Genomic DNA, 11,189 nt, shown 5'->3' on the forward strand with positions numbered 1-11,189 from the left:
CAACTTACACCTTACACCTTATACCTTACACTTACACCTTACACTTACACCTTTTGTAAAAAATTAAACCTTACACTTACACATTTTTTGAGGTTGCACACCATGTGCAACCCACTTACACCTTACACCTTACACTTACACCTTACACTTACACCTTATACTTATACTTACACCTTACCCTTACACTTTTTATATAAGTGGCACATGGTGTGCACTTGCACACTTAAGAAAACTCCTTCAATTTATTTTCATATGTCTATCTCTCTCTCATAAAAACACAAACACCAACCCAACAACATAAACCACTACCTCTTTTATAGAATGCTCAACAAAGACATATATGGATATAACAACCAGATGGGTAAATAAATAGAGAGAGAAAAACCACCCATCTCCATCACCCCCCTACATTCTCTCCAGACTTTTGTTGCAGAAAGAAGGAAGTGTTTGGATAGCGAGAAAATGGGGAGGGGAAAAGTGGAGCTGAAGAGAATAGAGAACAAGATCAATCGGCAAGTGACTTTCTCGAAAAGGCGTTCTGGGTTGCTGAAGAAAGCTCACGAGATCTCTGTCCTTTGCGACGCCGATGTCGGTCTCATCATCTTCTCCGCCAAAGGCAAGCTCTTCGAGTACTCCACCACTTCCTGGTTCGTCCCCCTCCATTTCCTTCTTGATCTCTCCTTTGATTATTATTTTTTTTTTTATTACAATTGAAATTGAATTAATAACTTGTTGATCGTTGACTTTTTAATTTTTTATTGCTTTGATTTTTTTCTACGTGTTTTATTCATCTATTTCAAGAATTGTATATTAGTATCTATTAGAGTGAGTAATAGTTTTTTTTTTTTTTTTTTTTATCCACCCAAAAAAGTAATAGTTTTTTTTTTTATTATTATTATATCGGCAAGAGTTAATAATTAGTTGAACATTATAGTGATTTTGGGTTGGCTTTATTATGTGATTTAATGTAAAAATTGTTGTATTTTGGTAAACTAGAACTGATATATAGATTAAATATAGCAGTACAAAATTTTGGGATAAATAATCTCTCCTGCTTCATCATACAATTGATTTGCAATAGTGTGGGCTATGAAGCATGGGTGCGGGTATCAGTACGGGTCCGTCGATACGGCAAAACTCCAAAAAAGTAGGGTATGGGTACGGCTGCGGTGTGTCGATATTTTTTTATTTATTTTTATTTTTTATAATTATGGTTAAAAGATCCAACCTACAAATTGAAGTTAAATATCAAAACTAAAAAGAGAATTATAAAACTAAAAGACAAATTAGATAATGTTAATAAAAAAAAATTAATTTGGTCGAAGAAGAAAAAAAAATTAGATAATGTTAATAATCAAAAAAATTAATTTTAATCTAATTAACTTCGACATCAGATTATAAATTAGAGAAAAAAAAAATTAATCTGATGTTGATGTTGGGAACACAAAAAATTAGAGAAAAAAAAATTAGAACACAGACGAGGGTTAATAAATTAGATCAAAACTAAAAAAAAAGAGTCGAAGTCGATTATACACAAAAAAGGGTTGAAGTCGATTATAATTTTTGATTATTTTGTGTTCCCAACATCAACATCAGATTATAAAGAAGAAACAAGAAACAAGAAAAAAAACAAAAAAAAAAATAAAGATGAAAAGATTATACCTCTCTGAAGGTCAAAGTCACAGACGAGGGTCGAAGTCGCAGACGAGGGTTGAAGTCGATCTCTGGGTCGAAGTCGAAGACGAGGGTGATGGTCGATCTGTCGAAGACGAGGGTGATGGTCGAATCTCTGGGTCGAAGTCGAAGATGAGGGTGATGGTTGAATCTCTGGGTCGAAATCGAAGACGAGGGTGATGGTCGAAGTTGCCTCTTTGCTTCGATGAGATTAGGGCAGAAGTCGAAGTCGAGGGTGATGAGATTAGGGCAAATTCGTATAAACATTTTTTTTTTTTTTTTTTTTTTTCATTTTTCTTAATATTGCTCCGGTACCCCTCAATTCTTCACAAAATTTGATTTCTGCCCCCGCTGTACCCAAAACGCATCAAAGGCATACTCATGTCGTACCCGAGCCGTACCCATGCCGTACCCAATAGAGGCAGATGTACCCGACCACTTTTTGCCGTACCCGGTACACGTGCAGCCGTACCGGTACGCGTACCCGCACCCGGTAAGTACCCGGTGCGTGTACGGCACTATTTTTGGAGTACCCGTGCCTCATAGACTGTGGGGAATGTTTTCAAAAATATGCAAACTATCAACTAAATGAGAAGCTTGATTTGTAATTTAATCTTCATATCTATTTTTGTACACAGGCATAATGATATTGATATGTTTATTTATATTTACATTAATTTGATATCTGCTTTCAGCTGACGTGGCAATGTATTTTGTATGCCAATTAATTATTTTTCATTCTTAATTTTTAATTTTAATTTTAATTTTAATTTTTGCAGCTCAAAATATTCATATTTTTTACTATAATTTTTTTAATGATTCAATGATTATTGAGTGTTGACACAGATCAACAAAAATATTTAGTGGCACCATTGTTATTTGAAAAATAATATATATGTAGTGGCGGATTAAAAAAATCATATGTAATCGACTTTGCTTTGGAAAATCTTGAAAATGACTATCACTACAAGTTTCTAAGGAAAGAGATAAATGTTATACTGTAGTTAATCTTTTTCCTTTTTCAGAAATTAATTTATAATTCTAGAATTAAACAAATAAATATATAAATAAAGTCAATTTGATCGACATTAAACATCACAAACAAATCATGTAGACTAGATAACTATATAAAACAAGAAGGAAAATGATTAAAAAAAAAAAAAGAAGAAGTTATTTAAATAAACTATAAAATAACACAGTTACAACAATAAGGTGCACCTATAAATATATGGACTAACAAAGATTATCAAAATGCACCAACACATCCACAAGACCACTAGACCACAAATTTTTATTGAAGAATATTAGAAATTTATAATTTTAAATTTTAAATTCATCTAGAATTATATGACAAGTGAGTTAGGTTTTACATAACAAATTAGAAGTTGAAAAGTAACTTGTCATGTTATTGTGAGTAGAAAGTCCAAAAAAGATTTTTAAATGTCTCAATATTTTTCCATTCGTTATTTTGCTTCTCAGCTCTTTTATTTTATTTTATTTTATTTTATTTGGGGGCAAGCTAACTGTGTGATGTGTGGATAATAGGCTTAGCAGTGGGATGGCCCGGGTATGCAACCTGGTGGGTTGGGTGGATAAACTTGAAATATATATATTCCCTATATTTAAAAAATAAAAAATTGGGATGAATTATCGGCCAGAACTCCCCCCTAAAATTGAAGGCATTCAATTGAATACTCCCTCCATAGTGTGATGCCGCCACTATATATATATATATATACATAGGGAGAAGTTTTATGGCAAAAAGAAAAATAAATAATTGAAAATATTGTCACTAAGATAGAGAATCTTTAACGGCATATCAATTTTTTTTTTTTTATCGAATTTAAGTAACATTTTTTTTTTATATCAAGTGCTCCAATAGAGTGTTTTGGAGCTTCATCAGAATACCGGTCAACCGGGTGGATGTCCGGCTAGTCGACCGGTCAGTGTAAATTTTTCATCATTTTTTGTCTTGAGGTGGTCATCTGGGGGATAGATCGGACAGTGTAATATTTTCACAAATTCTTGTCTTGAGGTGGTAATCCGACGGCAATAAACAGTGATTTGATGAAAGTTATATTGGTTCTCAGTTTGATGAAACAAAAGTGAAATTCTGGATTTGATACCTATTTGATGAAACCGTTGGAGCAGAAAAATGAGTTTTTTTTTACCAAATTCAAATTTGATGGCAAATTTGAGTAACCATTGGAGATGGACTAACAAATTAAAATTTTAGAGACAAAAATTTAGAATCAAAATCAATTTTTAAGAACAAAATATTTTTGTCAAAAATGTCATTATTATATATTTAGCGACGAAATTGAATAGTAAGTGATGAATTATTATTTCTTTTAACCAATTTGTTTTGTCAAAGTAAACATTTTTAGGACCAAATTGTTTTTCAAAATTTTGTTGTTAAAAGTCTTTTCTTGACTTTTCGGCATGACCTTTTGGTGATTAGAAAAATTAATCCCTAAATATTTTTTGCAACAAAATTTTCAAGAGAAAATAGTTTGATTAGTATATGTTGTAGTGTGTGCATTTTAGATATTATGAATCACTATGGTGGGTATTTTGATTTTAAATAAAAAGAATGGGGGGGGGGGGGGGGGAAGGGATAATGTGTTGGAAAGGCTACATCATTTGCATAAAAATCTTGTTTTCTATTAATACTTTTGTTAGGATTTTTTTTTCTTTTTTTTCTTTCTATCATCTATAGCCCCTCCCCCCTCTACATTTTTCTTGTATAAAGGCTTTCTATATTTTCAGTAATCTTTTGATTGATTTTGATTTGTTTTCGGGTTTTACATAAGAGTTCAATAGTTAGAAATGAGATTGAGGGCCTAAACTTTTGATTGGTAAGGGAATTCACTATTTGCAGTAGAGAGAGGAAGAAGATAAAGAGTTATGGAGAGAAGATATATAGGCAAGGGGAAATGATAGTTGCAGAAAATTGATTTTAAAAAAAATAATGTGTGACTGAGATTCATCTAAAGTGTTATGTGCATCATAATTCAAATAAATTAAACCACACAGTGCACTTTTTGTGCATTTTTGTGTGTTTTAATTTTGTACATGTAGCATTGTTAATATGCAGAGGGATTAAAAAGGTTGGAAAATTATAATGAACATTATAGATGGGTGGGTGGAAGGGCCTCCTCTAGATTATATAGAGAGATGAGAAAAATGGATTTGGGCAAAAGCTTGTCTCATTGGAGACCATCCAAGACTCAACTTTAGTGCTATGTCAAAATTATTAGAGACATTCAATCCAAAACCATTTGATTATAGATTATATGAACTGAGTTTGGCTGACTTAGAGAAATGATGTGTGATAAGTCTCTAGTAATAGACAACAACATTATTTCTTCTTGTGGTAGCTGCCACATTATTTCTTGGGTTATGTTTTCTTCCTATTGTTTGCTAGTTTTTTCTTTTGCTGAGACCTCATCTAATGGTTATGAAAAATCACCTCAATAAGTGTAATGACTTTTCTTAATTTGAAAAAATGATAAATTCAAATTCTATTTTATAGTCATTGGATATATAATGGAAATCCTCTATCAAAATTATGTAATGGAGACGATCAAGCTTTGTTGATATAAGGATGATTAGGGTGTAGTTTGTACTTGAGGTTAATTTTTGTTTGGCATAAGTAGTTTTGCTTGTGGGTGTAGCTCTAGTTGGTATCTTGCCAACTTGAAAATGCTGAGATTTTTTTTGGGGAAATTTTATTGTATATATTTAAAAATATAATTTTTATTTTAGGACTTCTTTCTCACACTCACTTGAGTTTTTTATCACACACTTTTGTTTAGGGCTCCTTTCCTCACCCTTGAAGCTCTTTTCTCTTTTATGCTTTACTTGTTTTCTACAACTCGTCTCATCTCATACATATTACTAGAAAATAGACTTCTATATCATTTTCCTTTATGCATACACTAGGATATTTCTAGACTCGCATCATAATGCTAGCCAATGTAGGAATTCTAAAAGACTTAGGTTCACCTAGATACTCTAAACGACATACATTCCAAAATATTCTAGATTCCTTAGACATTTATAAATTTTCAAATTACATTTTCCAACAACCACATTTAATTTTCATCTCCTTTTCTTCAACACCTTGATCGCTTCTTCATCTTCAACTTGAAATCCTTCCTATTTCTAATATTATTGAATGCTACCATCTTCATAGCAATCTACATAGATGTGCTTAGTTTAAACCTAGTCTTATTTAATATGCTCATCAACTTTTGCTTCACACAAGTTTGGGGATGATTTTCATGTTTTTATTTTATTCTTCTATGCCTCTAGAATTTTCCTCTGCTTCATCTTGAGTGTCAAAAAATTGCTCCAAGGTCATCCATCTTGTATCAAAACTAAAACTCTTCACACAAAATTGATTACTTAAAATTTTCAATAATTATTTATTTATTTATTTATTTTAATCTTTTGCTAATACGGTTAGTTGCCCACTTGGTCAATAATTTTTGCTCATTGTTGTTTCATGCTTCTTTCCAACTTCTTCATAAATTGCAATTTCTTGCATTTCAAATCTTTCTTCAATTTTCTCTTCTGCTTCTACTTTTACAATATCTTCATCATCTTCAATATTTTCCTACACATCATTGTCTTCTTTTATTTTTGAGCAACGCTACATCTACTTAAATTTACACTGACAATCTTACTAAAAACATGCATGTTGAAACATTGCTAAAGATTACTTCATACTATTTTGACCGACAAATCCTGGTTTTTGCCATACCTAATTGGGAGATTTCATACCTTCAACATATTTCCAAACTTCTTCATGTATTGCGTTATTCAACATCTTCATTGCTTGCTCACTCTCTTTTGCTTAAATTTCACTTAGGATATGTTTGGTTCATGGATTTGGGAAAGGATTTGGAAAGAGAAAGGGAAAGGGAAAGAGAAAGGGATCATCCTTTCCCTTTCCAAATTCCTCACTAAATCCATAAACCAAGCACAGCCTGAAATTGCAACTTTTTGGACTTACAAGAACATCACACCATAAATTACGTGCTTGAAGATATGTGCAAATTTTAACACCCCAAACATTATAGATGAAGAAGACCAATTTTTCATGATATGTGATCAATTGAAAAAAAATATAATAATCATTTTTTACTTACTTTAAATAGGTATCTTATCCACCTAATTGCAAAATCTCAGTTGGTTGCTTGAAGATTTAGCATAGATTCATTTGAATACTTGTCAATAATTTTCTTACCATTTTTCTTTTTTAACAGTATGGAAAGAATCCTTGAACGATATGAGAGATATTCATATGCAGAAAGGCAGCTTGTTGCAGCCGATATTGATTCACAGGTATGCCATCCATATAGACCAAACAAATGTTCATCATGGTAATGCATTTTGTTCATAAATTGGTTAATTTCTGATATTGTTGCTAAGTAATTGAAATATTAGATAATGTACCATAATTTGTTTAGGGACGCTGGACTCTGGAACACGTGAAACTCAAGGCCAGGCTAGAGGTTCTAGAAAGAAACCAAAGGTATCAGCCAATGGGTGACTTTGTTCTTCACTAACAGTTTGAAAGCAGCAATTTAGCATATTTTTTAATGTTTGCAGGCATTTTATGGGAGAAGACCTTGATACATTGAGTGTCAAAGAACTTCAGAGTTTGGAGCACCAGCTTGACTCTGCTCTTAAACATATAAGATCAAGAAAGGTGGATTATGAAAGAATTCTCAACTCTTTTGAAGTATTTTTTTTCAGTGTGTTTTATGTCAAAATCAAAATCAAAATGACAACGCTTTTACTTGCAGAACCAACTAATGAATGAATCCATCTCCGAGCTTCAGAAAAAGGTGAGATCTCAATTTTTGCATCAAGGGAAAAAACCAACCTATTACATAGTATAATGGCTCAAGGTTTTTTGAGACCTCAAGCCAAACATCAAAATGAGTCTTCTGACTGGGCCGCTGAAAAATTAGAGCCTTCATTTTATTTTATTTTAAAGATTTTCTAAATGGCCGCTTTTTTTTTTTTAGATTGTGGGAACATAAAAAATAGAGGGAATAGTAACAACAAACATGGTAGAGGGTAAAACAGACCCAATAGATAGGGCAAGCATGCCAGACCCATTAGCAGTATTGATCGTAATAGGAGAGGGAGGGGGGGGGATACAGTTTGGAAGTAAGGAAAGGTGAGGAGTCATATGATGAGAGGCACCAGAATCAAAAAGTCAGACAGAGGAAGGAAATACCTGAAGAGGATTCAAGCAAACTTGAATGAAGCAAGGTGAGAGCAGAGGCAGGTGAAGATGCCTAAGAGGTGGATAGGAGATGTTGAAGCTGAGCCATCTGGGCACGCAAAGAAGCCAAGTTAGGATTAGAAGCCGGAGCAGATGCAGTATAAGCAGTAGGAGGTCGAAACTGTGTCTGAGGCGGCTGAGAAGACTGAGTAGACTGACGGTCCTTCTTGGGACAGTTGTACTTCCAATGGCTTTTTTTGGTAGCAAAAAGCACACTCATCAGAGACTAGTGGCCCCTTCTTGGGCTTCACATGGCCCTGAAGCTGATGAGGTGGTGGGGTCGACAACAGAGGAGGCTGAGTAGGAACCAAGAAGACAGATAGAGATAGAGTCTGACTGGCCGTCTTAAGACGAGTTTCTTAGGATAGGAGCTCACGAACAATAGCATCCACATTGGGAAAAGGAGACCGATGAAGGATGCCACCACCGATAGCCTCATACTGAGGGGAGAGAGCTGTTAGAAATTGGACCAGACGACCATCTTCCCGAAACCGTAGATAATCATCTAGCACCTAGATGCTAGGAGGCTCCATTAAAGCAAGCTGATCCCAGAGACCAGTCATCTCAACATAAAAGTCTTGAATAGATTTATCCCGTTGGCGAGCACCCTGAAGAGCGGTTTCCAACTCATACCGTTTGGCAAAGTTAGACTGTTGATAGACACTGAGTAAATACGCCCACACCTCCTTTGCAGTGGAATATTTAGAGAACATCATGCCAATGCGATCTTCCACAGAATTGTGGAACCAAGTCAGAACCTGAGCATTATCAGAATCCCAAGGATCACACGCAGCCTCATGTCCCTCTTTCTTGGGATCAGATGGCCGAGGGACTAAACCAGAAACATAACCCCACTTTTTACGGCCAACGATAAAATTTTTCATAACATTGGCCTAATATGTGTAATTGGAACCAGTTAGTCGGCAACTAATGGCATGACTTTTTTCTTTAGACATGATGAGCACTCAGAGGAGGTCAGATTGCAAATACCAGAAAACCTCGGGGTCAGAGTGAAACAACCAGCAAACCAAGATACTTAGCAATAACACCACCAAAGCTGAGAACCAAATCGCAAACCAGAAGACGAGGGCCAGAGGTGGTTCGCGACTCGTCTGAGACAGAGTACAACAACAATTGCAAACCAGAAGCAAGAATCGCGAGTTTGATGATGGTCAGAAGTAGATCGCGACAAGTCTGACATAGAAAACCAGTGTCGCGATGAAGAGGACAGAGTGCAGAAGTGACGATTGCGACGTGAAAGCTCAGGTCGCACAACGATTACGACTTCTGTTGATGACGATCGCAATTTCTGAGGCTAATGGCTGAGGTTTCGGACACAGCTCTAATACCATGTGAGTTTCTGAAGATGATAACTTGTATATTCAACATGTATTATGTTACAAAGTAGACATCAATTTATATAGCCCTAAGCTATGGCTGAACAAGGAAAGATTGAAAAAGGAAATACACCTATATGCCTAATTTACGCCTAATTCCTAATATACACAATGCTAAATATACACACAATGCCATATATACACAAAATATGCTCACAGTTCGAATTATGGATTTGGGTAGGGATTTGGAAAGAGAAAGGGAAATGGAAAGGAAAAAGAAAAAGGTGGGTGACCTTTATGTAATCGAGGGTTTTCTCACTCATAAAGCAACTAGCGTGCATAATATGGAGTTTGGGAACAAAACCATTGTGTTATTGCTTCTGTTTGGTATGTCATGTGACAGGATAAGGCACTGCTGGAGGAAAACAAATTGCTTGCAAAGAAGGTGATTTTTAATATCTATCATCATCTACATTCTGATCATACTGGAAAAAAAAAAATAATAATAAAAAAAAAATTGTTTTATTTGATTTATCTAACATTTCAAGCCAAAATAGATTAAGGAAAAGGAGGAGAAGGAATTTGCACGACATGCACAATTGGAGCAGCAAAACCATGACCAAAATTCATCCTCTGTTGATCTGTCACAGCCATTGCACTCCTTAGATATTGGGTTAGCTCTCTCTCTCTCTCTCTCTCTCTTGTATAAACAGTAAACAAAAGCTACAACGAAGTCTAATACATAATCATCCCAAAGCCATAAGTAACTCATTTAAGCTGCATCAAATGATTTGTTGCCGGAATGTGCAAACCTAGTTTTTTTTTTTTTTGGGTCAAGATTGTAGGATATTAGTTTGTAAGTAAGATTATAACTAAAGGGGTTGCCATTGCTCCATTAGCTCAAGCCCCTAACGACCACTGGTTCAACCTAGTTGGGATGTTCCTTTCAGGAACAAAGTTTCTTTCCTAAATCCTTTTATCTTCAATGTAATTTTCACTTTTGAGTTTATACAATTAAAAAAAAAAAAAAAAAAAAACTTGCTATTATATAACAGCTGCTTATCATGTGAGCATTACCCAATGCAGTGGTGCTTACCAGGCAGCAGCTGGAAGCAATGGAGATGTAGAAGGAGCTGCATTTCAAACTCAAAATGGTTCAGTAATGCCACCATGGATGATTTGTCACATTAATGGATAGAGAGAGAGAGAGAGTCACCATTTTAATCTCTATATGTCCATGGACAATTTGTATTGTTTACAGACCCCTATATCTATTTTGATTTTGCAGAAATACTTGGCTTGAACTGTCCTAGTCAAGGAATGGAGGAACAAGTCTAGTAACACAAACTGAATACAGATTTGAACAAACAAATTGATGGATATAATTTCTGATAAGTACAGCTTCACAAACAAATCTTTTAAAATCTTGCCCGTGTATGCTTTCTGTGTTCAGTTCTGTGTTTAGTTTGTGTTCTTACCATTATTGAAAAGGAAGGGCTGGGAGCCCCACCATGAGGGCAACTCAGCCATTCAACCCAAGTATTGATAGTGTATATCGAAACTGCATTGGAATCTAACAATGATTTATCTTTCCCTTTATGATTGGAGCTATTGATTAGACTCTTTTTGCCTTATTCCTATTGTTTGTTCTTTCATGGGTAATTTGTGCATGCCCAAAATTCTCGAATGTGTAAGACTCCAATGTTGCCAATAATTATTCAATAGATTATTATGTGATATTATTTACCTAGGCTAAGTTTGGCATGGGTTTTTTTTTTTTTTTTTTTTTTTTTTTTTTTTTTTTTTTTTTTTGGGTTATTCTAGGCGCAAAAAAAAAAAAAAAAAAAAAAAAGTTAAAAAATTAATAAGACAAA

At 34.4% G+C, this 11,189-nt stretch overlaps 1 protein-coding gene across 2 annotated transcripts; it reads left to right on the plus strand.

Moving 5' to 3' along the window:
- The first annotated feature begins 228 nt into the window (after window positions 1-228).
- On the plus strand, window positions 229-10,949 carry LOC114268232 (agamous-like MADS-box protein AGL8 homolog). Of its 2 annotated transcripts, none has more exons than XM_028209358.2 (8): window positions 229-647; window positions 6,948-7,026; window positions 7,152-7,216; window positions 7,294-7,393; window positions 7,491-7,532; window positions 9,719-9,760; window positions 9,873-9,988; window positions 10,402-10,949. In XM_028209358.2, the coding sequence occupies exons 1-8, from the start codon at window positions 463-465 to the stop codon at window positions 10,511-10,513; spliced, it is 741 nt and encodes a 246-aa protein (XP_028065159.2). In that variant the 5' UTR covers window positions 229-462; the 3' UTR covers window positions 10,514-10,949. The 2 variants fall into 2 exon arrangements, with proteins under 2 accessions (XP_028065159.2, XP_028065160.2); XM_028209359.2 differs by having other exon boundaries at window positions 10,604-10,949.
- Window positions 10,950-11,189: the final 240 nt, after the last annotated feature.

Source organism: Camellia sinensis, chromosome 15 (assembly GCF_055761805.1).
Source record: "Camellia sinensis isolate YWXY chromosome 15, ASM5576180v1, whole genome shotgun sequence".
In the NCBI taxonomy this organism is placed as follows: Eukaryota; Viridiplantae; Streptophyta; class Magnoliopsida; order Ericales; family Theaceae; genus Camellia; species Camellia sinensis.